Source organism: Melozone crissalis, unplaced genomic scaffold (genome assembly GCF_028551555.1).
Source record: "Melozone crissalis strain CALT ecotype California unplaced genomic scaffold, PUWL_Pcris_2 ptg000081l_1, whole genome shotgun sequence".
Lineage (NCBI taxonomy): Eukaryota > Metazoa > Chordata > Aves > Passeriformes > Passerellidae > Melozone > Melozone crissalis.
The window spans coordinates 8001903-8027850 of record NW_026535858.1 but is presented as its reverse complement, the minus strand read 5'-3'; the positions used below and the strand labels follow the sequence as shown (position 1 = coordinate 8027850).

The 25948-nt window shown below is 45.0% G+C and overlaps 2 protein-coding genes and 2 long non-coding RNA genes across 4 annotated transcripts in view; 1 reads left to right on the top strand and 3 right to left on the bottom strand.

The window, feature by feature from the left end:
* Positions 1-7850: 7850 nt before the first annotated feature.
* LOC128946544 (uncharacterized) lies at positions 7851-9224 on the bottom strand. The gene is made up of 2 exons (XR_008483968.1): positions 9076-9224; positions 7851-8094 (listed from the first exon to the last, which is right to left on the bottom strand). It is a non-coding gene; the product is annotated as an uncharacterized LOC128946544 (long non-coding RNA).
* A 3896-nt stretch (positions 9225-13120) lies between these two features.
* LOC128946546 (uncharacterized) lies at positions 13121-17030 on the bottom strand. Its single transcript, XR_008483970.1, has 3 exons — positions 16956-17030; positions 15919-16112; positions 13121-13346 (listed from the first exon to the last, which is right to left on the bottom strand). It is a non-coding gene; the product is annotated as an uncharacterized LOC128946546 (long non-coding RNA).
* On the top strand, positions 16719-17488 carry MIXL1 (Mix paired-like homeobox). Its single transcript, XM_054290420.1, has 2 exons — positions 16719-17006; positions 17087-17488. Exons 1-2 carry the CDS (start codon positions 16719-16721, stop codon positions 17486-17488), a joined length of 690 nt encoding a protein of 229 aa, XP_054146395.1.
* A 2450-nt stretch (positions 17489-19938) lies between these two features.
* The window catches only part of LIN9 (lin-9 DREAM MuvB core complex component), a 40123-nt gene continuing 34113 nt past the window's right edge, over positions 19939-25948 (bottom strand). The window contains exons 12-15 of the mRNA XM_054290417.1: positions 23569-23694; positions 22728-22910; positions 22544-22641; positions 19939-21265 (exon numbers count right to left, since the gene is read on the bottom strand). Of these exons, the coding sequence (XP_054146392.1) occupies positions 21160-21265; positions 22544-22641; positions 22728-22910; positions 23569-23694 (513 nt within the window). The 3' untranslated portion in view covers positions 19939-21159. The remainder of the gene's footprint in view (positions 21266-22543; positions 22642-22727; positions 22911-23568; positions 23695-25948) is intronic.

The window sequence follows — 25948 nt, the reverse complement described above, 5'->3', positions numbered from 1 at the left end:
CAGCTGGCTGATATGGCTGAAAACTCCTCGTTTTTATGGCATAGTTGGTTTGTTCCTGTTGTCAGCCAGATGAACAGATTCTCCCTGTGGCTGCACAGCCACTGAATGCAACATAGGGAAAGCAGTGCAAATGGGAAACAGAGACAGCTTGTGCATAGCCCAGCTCCAATACCAAACTGCAGCCTAAAGAGCAGCCACACCTATCCAGCCATCCTGCTGCCCTGCCAGAGTCAGATCACTCGACAGTTTGCTGCCCTACCTGTGCTCTTCTGCTCTAATGAACATCTTTGCAGTACAGGAAGCGTATTTTTATCTGCCTTGTTCAGTGTGAGTAGTACTGCACTCCAGCAGGCAATTCCAACCTTGGCTGATTTGTGGACTAGTGGAGAGGCTGGCAGGACTAAATCTATTGACTTCCACTCCTTTGTGGCTTTTGTGGGCCTTGGAAGTTACTCACAGTGGTAACAACTATAGAGTGAAATGTACTGCGCAGCAGAACTGCTGAGAATCACACAGGACTCACCAGCCTGGCAATGGTCTTTTGACACCTTTTTTCTCCTCTCATTTCTTTTTATTTCCTATTGAGGATAATAAAATCAGAGCAGATTATGGAGAGTGAAGCTAGTGAACAAAAATGGAAACTTTGAGCTAAAACCTTTTCAGTTCAGTTTCCTAATGGACAGCACAGAACAAAGGACTGAGCCAGGACTTCCCATTGTCTCTCTTTTTGGGAGATAAGCAGTAACATCCTTTCCCAGTAGTGCAAGAGTCACAAAGACAAGCTTGTGTAGGGGCTGCACTGGTTAACTGTGCCTTCTCTTGGCTTACAGATGCTCCTTTTGGAAAAGCTGTGGCTCCTCTCTCCATCATTGCAGAAGGCTGTAGTTTGGTACAAGGGGGTTTCAGTGGCAATACTGGCTTGCAGTGAAATGCAGCCTCCTTCCTTTTATACCTCTTCTCCCTCTCTCTCTCCTGGCTTTATTCCCAGATCTGATTCACAGCCCAGCCCCGTAAACTGAGTCAGTACAATTGTCAGGGTGAAAGGCTGCAAGGAGAGGAGTGGGAATGAGGGAGATGGCAGAGGAAACAGCAGGGGGGATCTACTTAAGCTGCCAAGCCCTTGCTTTTCACCATCCCAGACTTCAACACTGTCATGTTTAGTACATCCATAGTCTGGCCCAGCCCCTTCAGCTAAAATTGTCTCTAGTTTATTTACACACCTTCTGGTCCCTATCTTGCTGATGACTGAGAGGAATTGCTGCTGAAGACATCGTATGTTTTTCTCTTAAGAACAGAGATACATGAATCACTTTCCTTTCACATGCTTTGCTAAAAGGTAATGAAACCTTTGAATGAAGAGGGGAACAACATATTAACATATAATTTAAAGTAATCATGGAGTCATCCACTGGGGACCTCATAATGTACCTCGTTAAGTGGGCTCTGGGATGGCTGGCATGTGTGGGAAAAACAGGGCAATAGTTCTCAAAGGAAAAGCTTAACCAAGGTCAGTGCATTTCACCAGCTAGATTCCTGAACAACATTCCCAGGAGAGAAGTACTTGAATGCCTGATTCACTGGTGATGTGCTCTTGTACACCAGTCCTAAAGCAGCAGAGGTTAACAACACTCAGAATGTCAGCCCTGGCCCCTGAGATAAAACACTGGCTTGATGAAAGGAGCAATTCTCTGGTGTCCTTCTGCCTGCAGAATCTATATAAGCTGGGCTGCACTCAAGGAGCCTTAGTGCAATCATGTGAGTTAAGAACTGGGTCTTTTGCTGATAAAAGCCTCATTCAGGTGTAGCTATACACACATAGGCATGAGGAGTGTGTATTTAGCATCACTAACATACAGCAAAAAACCATATTCTGGTATAGACAAGCCCTTAGGATCAAAATACATTAATATCTCATGGTGTTGATTTAATTACAGGCCTCCACAGAGTGCCCATCACTGCAATTCTTCAGTAGCCTTTAAACAACAACAAAACAATGGCATTTTCCAGCTAAAGCATGGGCTCTAACATTCAGAGCATCAAGTGACATTTCTTTCTAGATCAAAACCCAGGGAAGGAAATTCCTTGCTGGATGGAGTCCCAGGCATCACTGGTAGTGTGCCCATGGCAGACAGCTGGTTCTTGCTAATCCTCTCTATCCAAAAAGAGGGCAGTAGCAATCTTTGAGGGTTGGACCTTATCACTGTGGTGTGAAATGCCACATGCAGGTCAGTGGCTGCTTGTTCCAACCCACCTCACTACATTTTGGGTGCAAAAACATAATTATCTCACTGTTGGTTACTTTAGGAGAATAGTCCAGTCCCCTGGCTTAAGTGGTCATGTCAGGAAGAGGCTGATCCTGGTTAGGACTCCCAAATCCCACAGAAATAAGTAAGAGTATCCAATATTATCTGCTTTGATGAGAATAATGCTTACTTAGAGGCAAGTAATCCAATGCACAACAAAATATCTAACAATTTTCATCTTTCTAACTGTCATCTAAGAGACAGGAGAAAAATCCTTCAGAAGGGCTGGAAAGTCATGGAGATCCAAAGAAGAAAAATTGTTATAACCATATGTGAAAGAAACAAGATGTTAGCTTTGGGATCACATTCACTGCTCCAAATTTTCAGTTAATTTTATTTTTTTGAAAGGGCTTGTTTTCCTCAACTTGTAAAATATATTACAGGGAAAAACAAGTGTTTTGAAAGGAAGTAGGTTTTTTTTATTCCCCAGTGATACAGCACAAGATGTTCCCTTCTAATGTGTTGCAGGAGTTGGTTTGATGATTCCTCCTGACACCTCAAAGATCCAAGACTACAAAGAAGTAGTGAAAGGATTAAATAAATCACTTGGTCACTGTGGAAAATCATAGCCAGGGAGTCAGAGCACTGGGAGCCCGAGGTTTCCATGGCTGTTTTTTTACACAGAGAATTTCATCTTGTCACCCATCTAGAATTGCAGGATTGTTTTTTCTCTTCTTTAATCAAATGGGCTCATGGACAACAATTCACCAGTCTCACTTCTAGAAGTGTGGAAGCCACTTGGTTGTCACAAATCCTCAGACAAAGGTAAAGAAAAGCTTTGTGAAAAGTTTCAGCTGTCCCTATTTAGAATGGAGGCTGCTCAACATCTAAAGAACTGAGTTCTTAGTTGTCAAGGGATATAGTAAAATCTTAAATAATCTGCAGACTGTTAGAGGCACTGGCTGGGAAGTTATTGAATGTTCAAAGATTTCCAGTACCCTGTTTCCTAGGTGCTGTTAAAGAAAACACAACCTTTAATTCCACAGCAACTCATCTCCCCCTGTGACACCATTATGTGTACATGGCTGGACACAGAAAATGTGCCAGCTCTTATCTGACACCATATTGCTACACACTGCAGCATGTAAATGAGTCTCTGTGTGTTGACACAAGTCACCTTTCTTCAGTGTGACTTTGTTTAAACAAGCATACTCTGTGTGTTTATCTGTGGGTAGAAGAAACCACCTCCCCGGCCAGGTCCTTTTCCTGCTCACACCATGAACAGCCAGGAGCCCTGGCAAGGTGGGGGAGCCTGAGGGGGTTTCCAGAGAGCTGTCAGGGAGGGAGGGAGAGGCACTGGGGCTGCTCCCTGGCTCCCTCCCAAGCCTTCTGTCTGCCTGCAGACTGCTTGCTTTCATTTCTGGTGCCTCTGATTCCCTCATGGATCAAACATCCCTTCCTGGGAGCTGGGTGCAGCCAGTGCTCAGAGACACGCCAAGCCCATCCCATGGTGTGCATGTTTCCATCCCCATGGCTCTGGCTGGTGCCAGACCATTGCTCCCATTGCCTGACTGTCCTGTCACCTCTGGGAACAGCCTCCTGTCACCTCTGGGAACAGCCGTGTCTGGCAGCCAAACATTTCCTCACACACTGGTGAGCTCAGGGCTGCTCCAAACCCCTGTCACAGGAGCTGGCACGTCCCTTGGAACAGCCTGCTGCCCACCCACACTACAAAGGCCAATCTGCACTACAAACCAGACCACCCTGCCTGCAACATTGCAGCCACTTTGCACTGTTTACTCCTGTCAGGGGTGCAGAAAGGAGCTGGAGGCTCTGCAAGGCAGGAGGGTGCTGGCCCTGCCAAGCCACAGCTCAGCCCAGCAGGACTTCAAGCAATCACTACAGCAAACTGGGCACTCAGGAGATTTTCTTCTGAAACTTCCCTTCTTTTTTATGTAGCTGTTGCTTCCTGGACTCATCCTGTTTGAGCTGTCTCTTGGTTTCAGACAATGGGATTGGATGTGCCACTGGTAATGCCAGCTCACCAGATGGCAGATAGGCAGCTGGGGAAGGGGGAAAGCACAGCCAGGATCACCTTTTTGCTCTGCCACTCTTTCACATCATTCTGGGCAGGTTGCTCAACCTTTCCCATTTTCTAGTAAAGCAGACATGTGCCTGGAAGATTTTTCCAAGTCCTCAACAGAAGCAATTCCACAGAGTGAAATGCGGGGATCGCTCCTGAATGTTTATTGCTGAGATTTAAAACCAAAAAACCAAAACCCAAAACATTTTACTACAATATCCAGCATTTCAAGGCTGTCCTTAACAGAGACCCAGCCAAAACCAGCTCTCCAGTACAGTGAGGGTGTGCAGTGCTAGCATAATTCCACAGTCATTCACTTCTGTCTGTTCATCTGGATTAATAAAAAAATTTTGTTCAACTGTTTCCTTTCCTGCTTTTATGGGAAATTTTGGCCTGATCAGCATTTTTCTAAATATACATGACCAAATCCAGTTAAGGATGAAAATGCTCAGTTTGTGTGTGTGAACAACACCCAGCAGAGCTGCCCAAAGGAAGGTTTGCTGCTGTGTTGTCACTGTGCAAGGATCATTGATAGCACATAGTCAATGGGAGGTAAAAGTCAATTTTGCAAATTCCCTTTCTGTTAACAAACCATGCAAAATCACTCAGTTTGTCTAACCTTGAATTCCTTCTGGTTTCTGGGGAGATTATGTCCCAAATTCCTTGAACTATTTAATGATTGCTATTGTATTTTATTTTGGTTGTGTGAACACGAAGTAGGGCAGACTTGTAATACACCAGGGACTGTGGAGCAGCAGCTGTTACACTTTCAAAGAGCATTACTGAGCTTTTTATAGTTGGCTGCAGTTGACATCACGGCTAAATAGAGTCTTGTTCTAAAATACATTCCACCCAGCCTATGCAACCTGAAATCTAGGCATTGCTGGGCGGAGAGAGGGTCACAGGAAGCAGTGCAATACCTAAAAGCCTGGGGATGTGTTTGCTTGTTTTTTCTGCATCCATTAGAAATGCTCTTGAATATTTTTTTTTCCAGGAAGAGCAGAAACCTCTGGAGAAGAATGACAGAGTGAAACCTCTCAGGATCAGCAATCAAAGCTGGCCCAGGTCAGCAGTGACCAACAGCTGTAATGCTCACTGTAGGTAGCTCTCAGTGCCTCATGGATGAGTGTCCAAACCAAAAGAGGCCAAATGCTTTAACACTGTTATCACTGGTGCCACCAGGATGCTGCTGGAACCTGGCTAAAAGCTCCTGTGCAGTAAAAATCACTGGAGAGGAGCATCACACACCCAGCCCCCTTTCTGAACTGGACCAGCAGCTTCCAGAGCTTTTGGGAGAGAGCTCTGCACTCTACTCACTCTCAAGAAAATAATTAAGCTGAGTTAGTTGGAACAAAGCTGAAGCTTATCCAGGACTCAAGTCTAGCCCCCAGAATGTCTAAATCCACACTGTCCTTGTGTGTGTGTGAGTGTCTCTACTACTCAATGGCTGGACACACTCCATGTGAATGGCCTGGGTTTCCTGGGGCACTTTCACAGCTTTACATGCACTGCACCTCCTCTCTGGTCTGGGACTGAGGACTCTTTGGTTTTCAGGTATTGTTTCTTCTGGGATCCTACATGAACTCATGGAGAAATGTAAATATCTTACTCTTTGCCTGACTTCTGCTTAATCTTACAGGGACCACTGTCCTGGCCAGAAGTCCCTCTAGGGGGCCAAGCCAGGGATATCCAGCCTACCTTCACCAGCAGACAGTGCAAAATGGGAGGAGATGGTGCATCACCAGTCTGTGAGCCTTCCCTGGGTGTTGGTTAGATGCCTGCCAAAAACATCACAGGTGATTTACTGGCACAAGCCCTTTCACAACCTGGCACTGCTTGCTGTTTGTGGGGTATGATGGCAAATTCCTCCTGAGAACTGCACAGACACAATCTCCTCTCTGCTGCAAAATGCATTATCCTCAGAGCCATTGAATCAGCATGTACCCAGTGCAACAGCCAGGACTGACCAGCACTGCCTTCCCCTCCAAAATGTCAAACCAATTTCTGCTTCAGCATATGACACCAGCAGCCACACAGGTCTCCCAGCCAGCCTCAGGGTTGTTGCTGTCCTCTTTGTTATGCTCCCCTTTCTGTTCATATCAATGCTCAATTAACAACTCCCAAATGGCTTTAACTCCACCCAGAGAAAGAAAAATTGCCATTATCTAAGCTACGCTATTGCTGTGCAATATCTGCAAGTGCTCCAAAGAGCACTTCATCACTCCTTTTTTCACAATTCATGATTTTTACATGCCTACATGGAGAAAACCAGCAACCTGGACACAGAGATCTGGAGAGGATTTCACAGGAGTGGCTCTCCTTTTGTTGTGGAAAAAAAAAAAGAAAAAAAAAGTGAATAAGTCTTTACTTCTGTGTGATGTGGTTGATGGTTTCTCCAGCTGCTGAAAACATGGGCCAGAGTTTGAGAAGTGTGGACAGGGAAAGAATTCACTCAGGCCTGAAATGAATGACCTGGTCTTTTGCAACACTTTGTGCCTACACATTTCACATAGTCCTAAGTAAAATTCCCACCTGAAAACAGCTTTTGCACTTTGGTTAGACAAAGGAACCTGGTGAAGCTGCACTGCTTCAAGATTACATAAAGGCCTGGAGAGCAGGAAGCAGGCAGCAATCCAGCTCTGGAACAGGCATCTTCTAGGAACAGCCCTGTGTGTCTTGGCCAGTGTGCCATCACCTGCTCTTCAGCAATGGGGTCACAGGCAGTGACAGTGGCATTTGATGGGTGTGTTTGGACAGCCCAGACTTGGTCACACACTGTTAATGGCAGCTTGCTGCTGTGGAAATCTGAAATGCAAAAACTTGTTTGGAATAAAGGAGGTCAGGTTGAGTAGATGGGGAAAGACTGCAACATTCAGGGAGGATTTGCTTGGCTGGACACCTGTGTGGCTCTTAGGAATTATCCTGGTCCCTAAAGCAGGAGGCTGCTCCATGCAGACAGAGGAAAGATCACCATTTGACTGAAGAGATGCAAAATCAAGCTCTGTGGGCAGGTAGGATCAGTCCTTGGTCTGTCAGGATTTTTAGTGGCAGCAAGTTCCCTGTTTATCCTGAACTGCTTTGTACATGCCAGGACTTTTCCTGCAGTAGTTGGTAAAAATACAAAGCACAGAGGAAGGAGAGCTTAACCACGTGAGATTAATCAAAGGAAACTCATTATCTTCTCACTTCTGCCCTTATCCTGGCAAAATTTGAGAGAAATAAAGTGATTTTGAAATGCCAGAAAACCATGAACACTGCTATGCTGGCACTGACCAGGACACACAGGATGTAAAACAGCCAGGTGATGCTGTGATAGATGTGATATCCTGCCCAGTTCTGCAATCTCCAGCCACTGTCACAAACATTTTGTTTACAGCCACATTTCAGGCACTGTCAGTGAGTGACACAAGAGGCCAGCAGCAGTGGAACTGCAAATAGAAACCTACACTGTGACACTGCTGCACCCTTTTTTGATCACTCAGACCTGCAGCAAACCCTCAGCATTCCTTTAAACCTTCTCTTACCTCAAATACCTTATGTAAGAGGCATCCCAGCTGCAAAGGTGTGACTGCAAAAGAGGAAAAACGTGGTCTTGTAAAGATGTGGGGGATGGCTAAGATGGCAGTAGAGATCTGCTGAGATCACCCCAGCCTGGAGTCACTCTCCATCCACCTTGGATTGCAGCTGTCCCATCTGCAGCAATAAATGCATTTGCTCTTTGCCAAGTGTCCAGCAGCACAGAGAGCCTTCCGGGGCAGGGAAGAAAAGCTGTCAAGGAGAAAAAGTCTTAAATCCCCTAAGTAACATGTAAAACAAACTGGGTCATATGCAAAAGAGAGGGGTAAGAATCAAGGGGACTAAAAGATAATGGAGAAAGAGATGAAAGTACCAATAAAAGGAAGGAGAGGGAGACCTTTAGTCAACAAAGGAGAGGATCAGAATAAGGAGGTGACAAGGGTGCGGCCTTGGCAAACAGAGCCAAAGTCAAATAGAAAAATAACCCTGCCAGAAATAAAAGCAGAGGAGTTGAGCTTGAATAAAAGGGGAAGAAAACCAGCTGTGATGTAAAATGGGAGTGAGAGAATGAGCAGGGCAGCCCAGGGGGGCAGTGGTGCAGGCTGGAGGCAGGGACATGAGAGCGCCTTTGCCAGAGAGTGATCCAACACACAGGACTCTGTTGGACAAATTATCTGGGATGGCTGAGGCAGGGGGACAGGATAGAGGGGGAGGAGATGGAGATACTGATCTGTGCAAATTCATGGAGCTTCTCTGTGAGTCAGGCACCAGAAAACTGTGCTGTGGGCTCACAAAAGTCAGGATAACCCACGGAAATAATACCTACCGAGTGTGTTACGTGGTACTTCTCTTTAATTTGACTTTAAATAGCAAAGAAATATGAGTCAATTCATGCACAGGAGAGAATGACTTTATCAAATGGCATAGTAACCACTGCACTCCCCAGCTATGATCATGTGGTACTGCTGATTTAATGATCAACTGCAAAACCCCAGCTCAGGAGAAACTTCCCACATTCCATCCACATGTTAAACCTGAAAATCTTCCAAACTTTACAGAGGCTTGAAAACCTTAGAAATTAAAGAGCCCAGAAAAAAATGCAAGAACAAAGCCAAAATGGTTTTGTTGAAAGTGTTATATGTGAGACTAAAAGTCCCCCATCTCCAAAACTGATCAGAAATGAGGGTGGCAAACATTTAGAATGAATGATCAGACTGAAGCCAGAGCACTGACCTTGGCACATGCCTGAGAAGCAGCAGGGAAGTACAGGGAAGCCAGATGAAGGATTCTCCAGGCAGGCCTACTCAGAGAGGGAAAACTTGGTGGGTTTTAACAGCACCAGGGCAGCCAAGGGCAGAGAAAGATCATGGGTTTGTGTTCATATTGTAACAGGCATCCAACCATACCAGGACAGTTCTGGTGAATTGCCTGGTTCTGGTTCTGGTGTATTCTGTTCTGGTTTTGAACCATTGGAGCAAAACTTGCTTCACATTTGGATCCTTTTCTCAATAACCATGAGACAGGAGCTGCAACAAACAAACAAACAAACAAACAAATAAATAAACATTTACATAAAAATCCATCCATTTCAGCAGCTGATGCTCTCAGATACCAAACACTGCAAGACAGAAACAGAGACTCTTGTGACTCATTTGTTAAGTTGGAGTAGAAGGAAGAGCTTACCACATGCAGGGGATGATGATAAGGGTTTAAGGGCCTGCCAAGAAAAGGTAGAAAACAATGCCCTAGCACTGCTTGCTAAGGCTAAGGAGCCTGAAAAGGGAAGAGAGGGGAGTGTTTGGAGTTTTTCATGGTGTTATCCAGTGCTGTTAGAGGAGAATGTGGACTCTTTGCTATCCATCCCCTACTCTGTGTGTGTATTCTGGCTGCACCCTGGCAGGCTGCCTCTCCTAAGTAGGTGCTGAATGAAAGGGAGGAAAACATGGTCCTGTCTTTTTCCTTAGCTCTTACATTATTATCTTATTCCTTCTTTCTTTTTTTTTTTTTTTTGTTCATCTGCAAATATATTCCTTTGCTTTCACAGTAAATTAATTAAACATTCTTGGGAGTTTGGATAACACCATTATTTTGTATACACAACCACCTGCACCAACAGTTCTCAGCAAATCTTCATTAGGGAAAATGTCTAAGAGTTGGGAATGACCTTGTTCAGAGCATATGAGTAAGCAAAGCAATACAGTAAATTCTATTAAATAGAAGCTTTGGGTTCTCTGATAAATTAAATATAAATGTAAAATCAGAGAAGGCACACAGAGAAATGGCAACAAGGATTTGTTTATGCCTAGGGTTTGCTGGTGGGATGTCCCCTCACTGCAGAATCATCAGTGAGGGTCGAGTACATGCACCCTGCCACTCTCAGGGTATCTCAAAACCCAAAGTTAAGCTGAGGTTTAAGTATATTTAAATTCAACACTAAACACCCCATGCTCTTTCAGCCAGGCCCTCCTATCTGCAGGTAGCTTCCTCCCTCTTGCCCTTTCCCTCTTCCCACCTCCACCACTTGCTCTTATCTCCCTTCCACTCCCAAATCCTGAATCCTCCTCTCCCTCCGATGGTAGGGAGCCAGCTGCCAGCCATCAGACATGCTCTGCTGTTGCCCTGTTGCTGTGTCTGGGTGCTCTCTGAACCTGGGCATCAGCCCCAGCTCTGTTGCTGCTGGGGTTTAGCAAATACAGCCCCTTGATCTTTTCATATGCATTCGCCGTGGCTTTGCGCCTCCCCGCCTCCACCACGGCTTCCTCCGAGGCTCTCTGTGAGTCTGAAGCTCTTATCAACTCCTCGGAGCGCAATACACGAACGGCACCAGCAGGTCTTGAAGTCACGTCTCACACCTCCCAGGAAATGGCTCACCCCACCAAGTCACATCCCCCTCCTAAGCGCAGGGCTAAAGTCACAACACACTATTAGTTCCTCATGCCCGAAGCCAAGGGGACACAGCTGAATGTTCAAAGGAAAATAGATTGTGCATTTATAGAGGTCATCAGGTCTGAGCCAAGCAAGGCAGGCATCTTTCAGAGAGAACAAAACCTCTGGTCACATTGCATTTATTTTAACCCTCTGTCTGTGCACAGAGCTGCTGGGCAAACCTGAAATAACCTGTGCTGGGGATTGCTGTCACCAGGCTCTGGCACTGTTCTGGTTCTCCATGGCACTGGGGATGTGCCCAATGTACCTTTGTACCATACAAAAGTGCTGAAAGGGGTTCAGCCCCTTGGTCAAGGTCACACTCAGGACACTGACAGCACCACCTCCCTTTTACCCCCCAGTGCTCAGGTTCTGGTTCTGACATGGTTCTGGTTCTCCATGGCACTAGGGATGTGCCCAATGTACCTTTTGTACCATACAGAAGTGCTGAAAGGAGTTCAGCCCCTTGGTCAAGGTCACACTCCAGACATTGTGACAGCACCATCTCCCTTTCACTCCCCAGTGCTCAGGTTCTGGTTCTGACATGGTTCTGGTTCTCCACCACACTGGGGATGTGCCCAATGTACCTTTTGTACCATACAAAAGTGCTGAAAGGGGTTCAGTCCCTTGGCCAAAGTCACTCTCAGGACACTGACAGCATCATCTCCCTTTCACTTCCCAGTGCTCAGGCACCTGGGCACCCACTGGGACAGCCTGGAGCATGGGCAAGTCTCATTTCTGACCTGGCACAGGACTCTGGCACATGAATACATGACTCTACACACATGAATATTCACAATGGACAGGCAGCTTGGGCCTTCCAAGAATTTATTTCAAGGCATCTGCAAACCACCATGCCAGAGTGAGGACTACACACAGCCCACCCTGCTCAAGCTCTTCCTTGTTAAAGCTGTGAGGACTAGAAAAATGACAACTCTAAATTAAAAACATGACATCATTGCAAGATCTCAGAACTCTACCTAAAAGCTAGGATGGGCTTCAATATATAGATCTTGTGTCTGCACATTGGGAAGACCTGATAAACCTCTAAAAGCATTTCGAGGTTGTAAAGAGCTTTGTCACAATGACTAGAAGCAATCAAAGGGAAATTAAGTATTCATACAAAGATTTCCTCTTAGGCAGAATGAAAAAACCTCAAAACCTAAGCCTAGCATGCATTAACAATTTTTGCTATCAGGGCCCTGCTAGAGAAGCTAGAAATTATATGGTATTTTCCTGCCAGCAGAAACCCTGGAGCAAATGTAGTTATATATGCAACCATAAAAATGTATCTGGACTACAATTAATTTAATTTGTAGGATAATTATCCAGGGATTGCTTCTTCAGAGACAGGCTATCTAGGGATACTTAAACTTAAGTCTTAACAGCAAAAATATGGTTTTATTTTTTTTTAACTTTCTCTAAATTAATGAAATCAGGTTTGTGTGACCACTGTCCCTTTTTTTTTTTGGTCAGTATCCTAATACATGGAGAGGGACTCTTTGCAAGGGCATGTCATAACAGGACAAGGGTGAATGGCTTCAAACTGAGATTTGAGGTTTAGATTAAGTATTAGGAAGACATTCTTCACTGTGAGGGTACTGAGGCCCTGGCACAGGTTCCCCAGAGAAATTGTGGATGCCTCACCCTGGAAGTGCTCAAGGCCAGGTTGGATGGGGCTCTGATCAGCCTTGTCTGTGGGGTTGGAACTAGATGATTTTTTAAGGTCCTTTCCAACCCAAACCTTTCTATGATTCTGTGATGAGATTTGAACATTTTGGCCAATCTCAATTAAAACTGATGTAGAAATTGAGATCTCCAAGATACCAAATCTTTGCAAATTTACTCAGGTTGACAGCAGACAGCTAAATCGCCACTTCTGAAAACCTCAATCTCAGGTTTAGTGACCAGAGAATTCATGTTGAAGACAGTCACCAGAAAGAAAACAACAATAAACCTTGCTGGAATGACAAAAGACTGTGCACAAACTGTGTCCCTGCAGAGCCCCAGAAGAAACAGGGTGATGTGACATCTGCAAGCCACAGGAGTTTGAACACAGCCAAGGCTGCAGGGCTGGCTACAAATCACTGCATGGCAAATCCCCAGGTGTCCCATTCCCTCCAGGACTGAGCAGCAGAACTGCTCACATGTTGGTTATTTCAAGGGCTGTGTTTGTCTTGTCAGCAAAACCATGATTGCATGTCACACTGCATTCTGGGGGGCTTCCCAAGCTCCAAGTTCCTCAAGTCACATAAAGCAGCATCTTCAGCTGCACATTTAAAAGATGAATTTGTAGCACCAAGAGCCTGAGAGAACCTCCCCAGCTTGACAAAAGGTTGAAACTCACCACAGGGCCCATCTCCCCCTGCTGCTCCACAGCCTTGGTGTTTCACAGCCTGTCTTGCCCTTGCTGGATGCTCAGAGCTGGCAGCAGTGATGTGAGAGCTGTGTTCTCCAGCTGAAGCTTAGAGCTGTTTCATTGCAGGTACAGGCACATTTTGTGTTGTGAGTCCTCTTGGCACAGATGCCTCACTGCTGAGGCATTCCCAGCACAGACAAAAGCATCACAAGTTTCTCTCCTGACAAACAGAGTGAAGATCAATGTAAACAGCTTCTGAAGCAGCCTGTAATTTTTCATATCAACACAAGGCAGTCTGCTTTCCCTTAGAGATAGCTCTCTCAGTTTTTGCCATGTTAATTTCAAAAAGCAAGCCACTTCTGGACTTCTGTCACATCTTCTGCTTCTTGAGGGAAGACAAAAATTCCTTCTTTTCACCTTGGTGGGACACAAATAAAAGCAAGTCTGAAAACAGGAAAGGACAAAACTGAATGTCTTCTAAATGCTCCCAGCCCTTACCCGGGTATGATGCCATGAAGATATTGGTGCCTACAAGGCATCAAAAACTTCTTTGTCAGCCTACAAGGGGCACAGCAGGATGGAAAACTACTTGTGAGGGAAAGGAAACTCCACTGAATCCAGGCACAGCACATTTTCCTTGCTGCAGGAGGCACACTTCCCCACAGGCACAGCTTTTGGGACATCATGGAATGATTCTCTGTGGGGGCTGTGGAGAAGTGTGCCAGCATTGGGAGGGGACAGAACTGCCAGAAGGAAGCAAGGAGCTGATTTTCATGTCATCCTCCTTGCCTGGGAGGAGGCAGAAGCCTCCTATTCTGCTGTCCACCTAAAGCACACTCCTTTACAAGTGTACTGTACTGAGTACTGATTGTACTCCTTTACAATCAGTACTGTCCCCCTTGCTTTTATTCAATCTTAGACCTGTTTCAAACCATGCCAATATAGAAGGGTGGCCACAAGGAACCCACTGACAAAAATTAGTGTGTGATGCTCTGAGCAATAAGAAAATGAAAATATAATTCCTGTGCTCTGGTCTTGCTCCAGAATTGCTCTGCTTTTCCAAAAGCACATAGCACTGGTAAGCAGAAAGGAACTCATCACCAAGATATGTGAACATGCTGGTAATAGCCAGCCAGCCCAGACAGGGAAACTGAGGCAGACTAGAATAAACAGAACCTGCAGACAGGCAGCAGAGCCTGACCTGCCCAGAGCAGTCTCATCCACTCACAGGGATGTCTGCTAGAAAATACAACTGTCTGCAGCCAGGTAATGAGGAGTCTGAGTGGGAACCCCACAGCCAGAGCCTGTGTGTGCAATCCTGGGCTGCACCAAAGGTTCTGCCCACAATTCACTCACACACAGTTTCCCATTCCACAGGGCAGAGCCACAGGTCACACTGCATGGACAACGTGGAATGCCACAAAATGTAGGGTGTGGCAGTTATTTTACTTTCATTGTAACAATGTAGAGTTTTTAAAAGGCTATAATTGTTACATCTGAATCTCCCAATGAAAGTTTTCAGGCCTGGGAAGCCTCACTGTTCTTTTCCTCACCAAGGGCAGTGTGTCAGCTGCTGTCACAAGACAGCTGTTGGAACACCTCTGGAACCATAAAGGGCAAGGGAACAGAGGAGGCTTTTGGTCTGAAGGATGTCACAGCAGTCTGAGATCAAAGAGTCAGCCCATTTCCAGGTTATGAGTTGGGAACAGGTCATTAGCTCCCAGTACTCACTCTTTCCTGAGTATCTGTTCAATATACATTGGCAGCTGTCTCAATGGGAAGTCTGACACTGAAAACCACCATGCTCCTGGGCAGTCTGTCTCAGTTTTGTTCTCTGCTAGCTCAGAATCAGATCCAGGTAGAAGCACCCCAGATGGGATCCCCTCATTTCCCTCCTGCTCCATCTGGCAGTGTTCTCTCACTTGTACAGCCATCCTGGGGGCATTGATAACTTATAGGTAGGAATGCCAGATCTGGATTGAAAAAACCCACCCAACCAACCAACCCCAACTGTTGTTACTGTACAGTTAATTTAACTTGGGTAAATTCCCTGAGCACACTGTGTGGACTGACACATGCTCAGCTAAAGGGAAGGCAGCAGGACAGGGGAGAACAGTGGGGGGCCTGTGGTGCCAGCAGCTCCTTAAGCCCTGGCTGCTGCTGAAAGAAAAACACGTGTGTGTGTGAAAAAACACATTTCCTCAAAAACCTGCTCTCTCTGTCTGGCTGCCTTAATCAACCTTAACTAAATCCTAGAAACTATATTCTTATAATGGCATAACTCCAAGCAGGATTAAATTCTTCAGAAAATAAACCTCTGCTATGTTTTACAGAATATTATTTGATGTAAAATACAATAAAACATTCATCATGTAAATATAATCTGGAATAATTCTCTTTTGCTGCCACCTGTGGCATCTTCTAAATCTGCAAGCAATCTGCAGAGTGATTCAATGAGTTTTACACTAAAAACCTTAAATAATGCTGTCTGTGCTTTCTGGAGCCCCACTCACCTGTGCCCTTTCTCACCACTGTGCCCTCTTGTGACACTGCTAACTGAGAACATTGTTCAAGTCTCATGGGTCTGACTCCTGTCTGCAGGCTACAGCCCATGATTTTGGGAACAACCTAGAAACTTCAGTCATGAAAGCATCTGGGCTGCTGCACATGTAAAAGCACAAATGTTTTAGGAACAAAACTTCTAAAAACAGCTTTGAACAATTGTAACATGACTTTCTGTACAAAGTAATTTTTCTTGGGAGACAGCTATAAAAAGTAATATGAGGACAAACCGTTTTAAGTGCCTTGGTGTTGTTGGGGTGTGCAAGCAGTTTTTCAGCACAAGACCTCTTGTCTGGGAATCAGTTTTGGCAGAGGCACACGGGATGTGCCAGTGTGATGTGTAAAGGCATTAGCAAGTGGTGGAAAAGGTGATGACACCGATGTCTGCCTCTGCTGCAGCTTTCCAGGTGCATTTAACGTGCATCTTAAAAAGAAAGAGAAGTTTTTGCAGCAGCAGGAATCTGTACACCACCCGCACAGCTGGCCGTGAAGCACTGCAAGCGGAGCAGTCGCGACCACGGGAAGAGAGAACTCCTGTTTGCTTTATGTCTCACACCATGCACGATCCTTGACTTGCCAAAGCAGTCAGCTGCTCGGGAGCATCTACCTCCATAAGTGAATGAACTCCATAACCCGAACAGCCCAGACGTTGTATTAGAAACAGCCCAGCCGCTGTTTTGGTCCTCTCCGGGTGCCAAACTCCCAACACCCAGCTGTTTTGCGTGCGGATGCAAAGCCCGCTCCCTGCTCCCTCCTGCTGTCTGTGTGTCGGGCGGGGAGCCGGGGCTGCCAGCCATCACCCACCCCGTGGGGCACGCTTAGGGCATCACTGACTCCTCTGGGCTGGGCAAGGCAAGGCAGGGGCCGCCCCGCCGGGCACCCCACGGGCAGCCCGGGGCGCGGGCCCGGCGGGGAGCCCGGCGCTCACCTTCCCGGGGGCCGGGCCGCCCCTCGCACCCCCGCCCCTGCCGAGCCCCCTCCCCGGCTATAAAGCACGGCCGGCCGTCCGAGCCCGCTCCTCGCCGCTGCCATGGCCGCGCTGCGCTTCGGGGAGCCCCCGGCGGAGCCGCCCGCCTTCCCCGCGGGCAGGTGGCCGGGGGGCGGCGGGCCCGGCCCGGCCTCGCCCGCCCTCAGGGCGCTTCCCCCCGCCGAGCCGTCCGAGGGGGCGCCGGCGGCCTCGCAGCGTCGGAAGCGGACGAGCTTCACGGCGGCGCAGCTGGAGACGCTGGAGCTGGTGTTCCAGGACACCATGTACCCCGACATCTACCTGCGGGAGAAACTGGCCGACGCCACGCAGATCCCCGAGTCCCGCATCCAGGTGAGGGGCGCCGGCCGCGCCGTGCCCGATGCCGCCGGGGCCGCCGCGCCGCGCTCACCGCCGCCCTCTCTCCTCCCCAGGTGTGGTTCCAGAACCGCCGCGCCAAGTCCCGCCGCCAGCGGGGCCCGCCCCGCCCCGGCCCCGCCGCGCCGCCACCGCCGGGCTGCCCGCGGCCGCCCCGCTTCGCCGCCCTGCAGCGGCCCCGCTGCGCCCTCTCCGCGGCCGCCCGCACGGAGGACGGCTCGGCCCCCTACGCGTGGCCGCCCGCCGCCGGCTTCCCCCCCGGCCCCGGCTTCGAGGGCTTCCCGCCCGGCGGGGCCGAGCCCGGCTCGTTCGCGGGGAGCGCCGCCGGCCCCTTCCCGCCGGCCCGCGCCTTCTGCGGGCAGTACTCGCCCGTGTCGGACGCCGAGGACACCAGCGGCTACTCGGAGTCGGGCTCCGAGTGGGAGGAGAACGCGCTCGGCGCTTTCCGCGCCCTGTGAGCGCCGCCGCGGCGGCACCGGCACCGGCCCCGGAGGAAGTTAAACCGGGCGGGTTGAGCCCTCCCGCCGGAGCCCGTCCCGCCGCTCGGGCGGGGAGCAGGCACACACCGCGCTACCTCACTGCTGCTCTGCCACTGTTGCACTTTATCCGCTACTAACTGATTGTACCTATTTATTTAAGAGAGATACGGGTCGGCTCCATCAGCTGAGGGCATCTTTTTACACTGTATTTAAAGCTTTCTTGTATCATGTTTAGTGTATGTATTTAACCTTCTTTAGCCAAAAAGCTAACCCAAATCCACTGTGTTTTGGGGGTGGGGGCTTGTCGTAAAAAATGTGGTCTGTCGGGGTTTTTTGACCAAGAAATGTGGTCTGTCGGGGTTTTTTGACCAAGGAAAAGAAAATAAAGGTTTACATTTTTGATCTGCTTGTGTCTGTACCTGGTGCAGGGGCAAGGTTTCTTACCGTGGCTGATGGTGGGGTAGAGGAGTGGTAGATATCCCAGCTGCAGGTTCTCCTCCCAGGTCCTGGAGAGCTATGGCTGCAGTTCAGATGTTGGTAAGAGACCTAAGGGGCCCAAAGGACAGGTTACAGAAACTGCCTTAAACTTCCCTGTCAGTATTTGTCTTAAATCTGCCCTAAACAAACATCCCCATCCCTAAATGAAAATGGGAATGTCTGGCCTAAGCAATACAAACTCCCAGATCTCAAGTGCTCAGACAAAAGCCTCCAGGTCTGCCACTTAAGCCAAGGATAATGTTAAAGTAAGAAAAATGGGAGCATTTTGTGGACACTGTAAGGGTGCTTTAATTGTAGGCAGGGACTACTCAGAAGCTGTTCACATGATCTCTCATGGGCTGAAAGGCTCTGCACTGAGAATGGCAAAGCCAGTAACAACAGAAGTCTCTCCTCTAATTCAATTTATTGAGAAAGGACATATTACTCTGTATGTATTTTGAGCATAAGACAAATTCTTCCTGCTTATAAAGCAGTACTTCAGAGCCTAGCAGAGCAAGTTATAAATTATGGAAAAGCACCCAAATATCAGAAGTACAGGAAAAATGAAATACCCTGTACCAGGAACCAAGCCCTACAGAATAAGGCTACCAATTCACAAAATCCTTCAGTGCCACCCCATAACATACCTGTGCTGTGAGACCTGGGACACGTGAATGCTGCTTGGACTGCAAGGTGCAGTGGCATGGCAGGGTTGCTGATTAGTACTCTCCATCAAAAAAATCCAGAGGTATCCTTGAAAAAAACATGAACCAAAACCCAACCAACCTACCTCAGGCACCACCTGTCCCAAGCAGACTTGGGTGCTATGCTGGGGATCAGGCAAACCCCAGGAGAGAAGAACTTGTAGGAAGACACAGAAAATGAGACCATGGTTTCCTGGGGGCTCAGGGTAAATTCAAGTTTACTGATTATAATAAATCAAAGCAACTTGTTCTGCAGACTTCATGTATGGTAGCTGCAGTGAGCTCTTGAGACTCCTGCTATGCTTGGGGCACCTTCAGCAAAAGCAGCTGGATTTGTTACTGTCACCAAGATTCAACATTAACTCTGACCCAAGCAAGGAGAAATGCAGCCTTGCAAAGAAAAGAAAAGATGTGCATACATGTGAAGGTAAATGGCTAATCACAAATGACAGATCTTTCTATGATATACTACCCTCCAATAATTAAAAAACCCTACAGCATCAGAAAACATCCTGGAGGGCACATTTAAGTATCCACATGTAAAACCATCATCAGAGATTGGAGTGTGGTGGTTATTGCAATGTATTCTGTGTCCAGTAGGATAAAAGTTTGCCATGAAAAGCAGGTTCCTAAATCCTCTGGTATCTACAACTTGTCTCCCCCTCAGTCTGGGATGTTTGCCCAACAGGGCCCCTTTACCCTCCTGGTGTTTCCTACTGAAGTCCTGCTCCCCACAAGCAGTCAGTGCTCATGCTGAGCTTGAGTCCCAGCAGCAGGAGGGGATCAGAGCACAGGGAGCAGCAGACACCTGAGTTTAGGGGTGCCAGGGGATGGTTCCTTCCTCCTGAGTTAGCTGTAGGGCAGATTCCTTCCTGCCTGACTAAACTAATGCACCTTAAATTAGGCTTGGGCACCTTTCTCTGTTTACATGAAAAGGGTGGTGGCAGAGGAGTCCTTTCTGTCTTTATCAAACACCACAAAATAATGAGTGATATAATTACAAAAGCAACTGCAGGGACCACTGTGATGTTCTATTGCATTATGAGAGGTAGGTTTTCCTGGGTAACTCAGCTAAATTAGTGTTTATCATTATTTTATAGTATCCCTTGTAAATTTTTTAAATACCTTTTGAAATAGCTACTCACCTCATCCTCATAACATTTCATTTTCAGCAATTAGCTTCTCTTAAAAAAATGACCTGAGACCATCTGCAAAAAATTTTGCATTTTTGTGAAATATATCAACTCTCATAGGTCAATTTATTCAGTTACAAATTTCATTGAGAATAAAAGATTTATGCATTTCTCTTAATTAACAGAACAAATTTAGCTAAATATAAACTCTGCACTAAAGTTTTGCAGTGGCACAATACCAACACAGAATACAGAAGCATCTTTAAACTATACAAAATTTTAAAATTGAAAATAATCCTGTTTACATATTCTTTATACATTAACATATAAAAGACCTTATTTAATGAGGCATCTAAAAGAATCAAAAACATCTCTACAGCTATCTCTGAAAATCCATATCTGGAAACAATTCATTACACAGAAGCTTTACAAGACTATTTAAACAAACCAATACACACTTTTTACAAGATTAACATTCCAAAAGGTATAGGCAGGCTATCACTTCTTATTTTTGCAGTTTACCTCACTGGTTATGTGTAATTATAAAAATCTTCATATTTATGTATGGTGGGTATTGTTGAATAACCAGTAATCTAATTTAAACTTGTGCAAAACAAACAAGAATTTGGAAAAACAGTAAGTTTAACCAGTCACTTATATAAAATACCACCTAAAACACTTTTGTCCCATGTGCAGGAAAAAAGCCATAACCAATCTCTTTCTGGAAAGTTAACAGTTCCATTTTTATATTCCTTCATTAGACTCCTTCTATAAGTTATGATAAATTAAGAGTTCCAACAATTGACTGATCGATAGACCCGCCCAACATCCTCCAGTTTGCAGCTTATGTTTGCTGGCTGTATCCTGCTGCTGCTTCCTTAGGTCAGGGCTTCCCAAGGGCTGAGCTGGCAGCTCCCAAGAGCTCCACAGATGTGGAGCTTTACACAACAAAGACCTGCCATGTGCCTACTAACTCCAGCCATTTCCTCTTCAGCACTTCTAACATACCAGGAGATCCAACAGCAAGAGGTGTGCAGAACTCACCTGAACTTTTAAAAACCAAGTTCAAATCATATGAAAGTATGCTTTCAAGTTTACTATAATCAATGCAATTACTAAGAGATTACCAGTTAGCAAAACTACTGCATGTGAATAACAAATGGAGAAATCTAATGTAACGCTGGTTTCCTTAAGAAGCAGATATAATATATTTAAAAGGGTCCCTTCTGAGAGGTTTTCTCTTCCCTTATCTTCTGGCAGTTAGGGTATTTGGTGAAGCCTATAGAAAGGAAGAAGATTTTCCAGAACTACTTGCTGTACACTTGAAAGGAAGTTTTCAGTCTCTGTTGGTGTTATTGGCTGCAAAAGCATGTAAGTTTCCCATCTGGCTCAGACCACTCTGAATATGTGCAACGTGGATCTCAACGTTATTCTGAAAACAACTGTGGGAATAAAAAAAGAACAAAAGTAAGAAATGTTGAACTCCACATGTAGGAGTTATGTCTGAAATCTCTACAGTGAAAAATGAAGATGTGAACCTAGCCAGTATTACAATTCAGGTGAATCAGGGAGCAGTACATACAAATGCAGCTTGACAGAGAAACGTGGGAAAACACAACTTGCACAAACAACTGCCAGAAATCAAGAGTCACTGACTTCAACACTTAAAGTAAGGTTCTAACATGACCAGAGCTAGTGAAATTAAAATATTATGAAGAGATGCTAAAATGGCCAAAATAAGTGAAATGGAACACATGTTCCCATGAAATGGAAACATCATCACTTTCTTTGCTGGGGACATCAACCTTTACTTGAATCAATTCCAATATGCAATTTGCAGTGTTGAGTATAAAGAAGTTTCACTAATGTCTGAGGTTTGGTTTTGTTTTTCCTAATGAAAATTGCTATAAAACAGCATTTCTCAATAACTATATTGAAATCATCCTACTATCTTTGGGAAAAAAATTTAAAAATTCATGTGTACAGCCTCCCATTATTATGTAGCAATACAAGTAGTGAGGATATAAAAAACCCCACTTAGTATTTAGATTTATTTTCTAAATTACATAATTTAGCAGCATAAAATGCTTGTCACAAATTGCTGGAGGCTGCAGGGTACTCCAGACAAGTACCACCACTCTCTTGCTACCACATTTTTGCTATTTTTGTGATGCCTCCTCAGGCAGCTGCCTGTGACAACTGTTGAAAAATGACCCATCTAGACTAGACTAGCCTTTGATCTGGCACAATAGGGCTGCTCTTCTGTTTCTTGGCTTAAAATCTTGCCAATAGAAGCTGCTCAGAACCTCTAATTGTCTCATATGCCACCTTTTGATATTTACAGACAAGAGGTTGAATATGCTAAAAGAATACTGAAATTGTCCTGTTCTCTGGTTTAAAATACTTGTATTACTAGTGAGATTTCAAAACCAGACAATGTTCTAAAACAAGTTTTTAGTTGTCATAAATTAATAAAGAACAAGAAAGTCTAGTTTGTTGCTGCATCAATTTAGCACTTAACTTCTTTTTAACATGTTACTTCACTGATAGATTCAAAAAGAAAACTGCTCATTTAAGAAGCCCCCCTTTTAGATGGGACTTTTCCCATAAGTAAAAGTTACCAGATTAAACCCTTAATTATAATCAATGTTCACCTCTAAAATACAGTCAGAACTATCACAAAGCATGTAATTAAGAATTAAATATTCAAAAAGTAATACCTGATATTTGAGGAGTCTATTGAATTCTTAATGTCATTTAATGAATCTGTTAGTGATTTAAATTCAAAGGAATTCAGATCACCTCCTTCTGCTAGACACTGTAGAAGAAGAAAACAAAAACGTTCTCACAGTTCGGCACATAGGTATTGCACAGAAGAAGCTATTTCATGCAAACTTTTTTTACCTTAATTTGCAGTAATATTGCTGTAAGTCTGGAGATAAGATCAGTTAAATTTTCACTCTCCACACAGAGCTGTCCTGTTGACAAGGTATTTGCTTGTCTGACGACCTCCTGAGCTTCCTCCTCACACCTGCGCCTCAGATCCGTGGGCTGGTCAGCAGGCTGGAGGCCCTGGTCAGGAGCAAGCTGCAGATATGAAGGGGAGGAATTAACAATGAACATGTCCTTTGTGTTTGGTGGAGGTGTGAAATGAGAGGATTTCAAAGACAGTTTGTGTGTGTACAGTACACAGTGTTGTTTCTTCTTTATATATGACTGCTGCCCTGAATCATGTCGGGGTCACCAATTATTGTCATCTCATTGCAGGGGTTCCATGCTGCTGCCTCCTTATCACAAAAGTTTCACACGTTCTTGTGGGCATCTCCTCACAGCACTGACTCTCTTCTTCACAAAGCAGCCACTGACCCCAGTTCCCTTCTCACCCAGCCACCCCATTCTTTTATAGCCTCTTCTTCTCACTGGTTACAGCTGTGGCCTGGTAAAGTCAGGCCTGTTCCTAATCTTTGATAATTGGCCCAGCTGCAACTCCTTAGGGGTCAGATTACTTTCTATACTATCTTTATTTTCTTATATTCTATCCCCCTACATATGTCTACTTAAGAGCAGGCCACTGGTATCAGGAAAAGTGATACCAGTGGCCAAATTCCAGAGAAGGAATCCAACACAGCTACCAAGAATTTCATTTCAGTGTGACCCCCACCCACCCCCTATTCCCAGGAAATTCAGTTTTCTAATTAGGTTGAGCAAAACCAGCAAGTACACAGAGATTCCAGCAAAATCTTACCTCATAGCAATACTGTTGAACTTTATGCAAAACTTTATTTAAGTCTTTGTTTAGTTGTTCTAGATCCAGAACAATAGTTGCATATCTCCTCTGAAACTCAATGCCAATTGGCATGGAATAGGATTTCTGTGGAAAACACAAAGCATATCAAAGTTAATGCAAAACTAGATTCTGAATTCCTCAAAAGGAGCTTTTATTTGAAAATAATACTGAGATATTTGAAATCCTGGTGTCAAACAGAAAAATGTTAACATAAAAAATATTAAAATGCAGTATGACTATTTATAACTCCAGATGAAACTGTGTAGGTAACAACCATGCTTTTATTCCCTTCTGCAAGTCCTGCAATAATCTATGGTGGTAATTGCTACAGAAGATGACTGTGCTCTGACCTGCTTATTCCTCCAGTAGCTGGGCATGGCTTCTCCCTGCTGGCTGAGCAGAAAACTATCCTGCCAGCAGAGGAACAGCACAGGACAACATGGCCTCAGCCACCTCTGCTGCAGGATGGGAGGCACATTTGGCTCTTAACTTATTGGTCACCTGAGGATGACTCAGTGCTGCACACCTGCTGTTACACATAGCAGTTCTGCCAAAAAAGAAAGTTACTAGAGCTCATATTTGGTAACAGTATTTTGTAAGCCTGATTTTACACAAAAAGAATAAATACCAAAATACAGTACCTTTTTTTTTACACTCTTTTCAGAATACAGCTTGACATTGTCACCAATATATTGGGTGATATTTACAAAATTGAAACAAAACATACAATATATTATAAAATTTCCTCTCCAAATTGCCTCTTGCAAGAGAAGCTAGAGGTGTTTCCAGCCATAGCACTGAGATACAGATACCTCCTACAAGCAAAACTTGTAGCTATAGATTTCACACACAAGATAAAGCAAATTGCAAAGTCAAGAGCCTCCATAAGGATAATCCTGGTCAAAAACTCAAAAGGTTTCAATTATGAGTTCAGTTCAAAGCTCCCCATTAAACCTAATCACTGAGATGCTCTCCGGGGATTTACAAATCTGAATACCAACTTAACAGGGCTTTAAACTCACACCATAATTTCAGAATTCACTGGAAAGTGGCATAAATTTGGCATACTTTCTGCAGCTGTGGAACATAAAAAATCAAATCTTTCAGACCTTATCCAGTGACCAGTTCTCTTAGAGCAAACAGAACAGCTCCAGCTTAGCTGTGAAAGCTGCAGACAATTCTGAATTCCCTGTTGGAGAGGAAAGGCTAAGGGCATTCTGTGCTAGTGATGACAAAAGAAATATTTCTCAGCAGCAGCACTACTACTGACCTGGGCACAAGCCAAGACCTGGAAACACTGATGAACAGCTAAACTGACAAGAGATGGATGGCTTTCAGCAGAGGGAAGCAGGTAACACCTCTGTCACCAAGAATCTAGGTGCTTCTCTGAGACAACCAGCATTACCTTTACCTTGTTTTTACTGCACCTCCTTTCAATTTATATTTGTTTATCCAAATGTTCACTGGTTTATGTACACAGTAATTTGTGTATAGCCTGCAACCCAGACTAATACAGTGATGTCAAGAAAAATGAGACAAAAACTGTACAGCTGTATACATTAATAGCTCCTCTGAAGGCATCCCCTGACTTGTGTAAATTTATTATTATTGCCAGATAAGAATGGCCTACATTCAGTACCATTTCTGATTTTGGTCAGTTCCATTTTTTTCTATATTGAATCAGTCATTGCACAGAAGTATTCACAAAAGGATTACTTTAAAGCAAACAGCAGTGGTACTCTAACAATTATCAAACCACAAATGCATGAATTATTACCAAAGTATGACAATTAAGGTACAGCTGAATAAACTCAAAGTATTCCATTTTATTCAAATTCAAGTATGTTATTGATGTTAAAGTGAACTGGGGTCAGAAAAAGATTCCTGCTCAAAGGAAATATATTTTAAAGGAGAAGCAACACATACTCAGTGGCACAAATACAGATGGGATTGCCAAGGGACAAAGAGGATTAGAAGATGGGCTAAGAATATGGCCCAATAGGAAGGTATCACATCCTCTATTTTTATCAGGACAGCCTTGAGCAGCAATGGGGATTGCTTTATGATTGCTGGTTTTCAAAGGAAACAGAGCAGGGAAGAATGTCAGAGTATCTCAAAGTCCTTAGCCAGGTTACAAGTGAGCTAAAATGTAGCAAATTTAGCATCTATTTCTATATTTCCTTCCCAGTTGTTTTTTTGCTCTTTCAATTCTGTGGAAAAAGGAGACCAAGAAAAGTAACAATGAAAGTAATTTATGACTTAATAGCTGAGCTAACATTCAGGTACTGGCTAGAGGATACTGTCATTCCTATGGACCTCCTTATCTGTGCAAAAGTGT

What these genes read in the sequence shown, in the direction of transcription:
- MIXL1 (XM_054290420.1), top strand. Translation starts at nt 16,719, where the DNA reads ATGGCCGCGCTGCGCTTCGGGGAGCCCCCGGCGGAGCCGCCCGCCTTC. An exon ending in TCCCCGAGTCCCGCATCCAG is followed by an intron (nt 17,007 to 17,086) that starts GTGAGGGGCGCC and finishes TCTCCTCCCCAG; the next exon opens with GTGTGGTTCCAGAACCGCCG.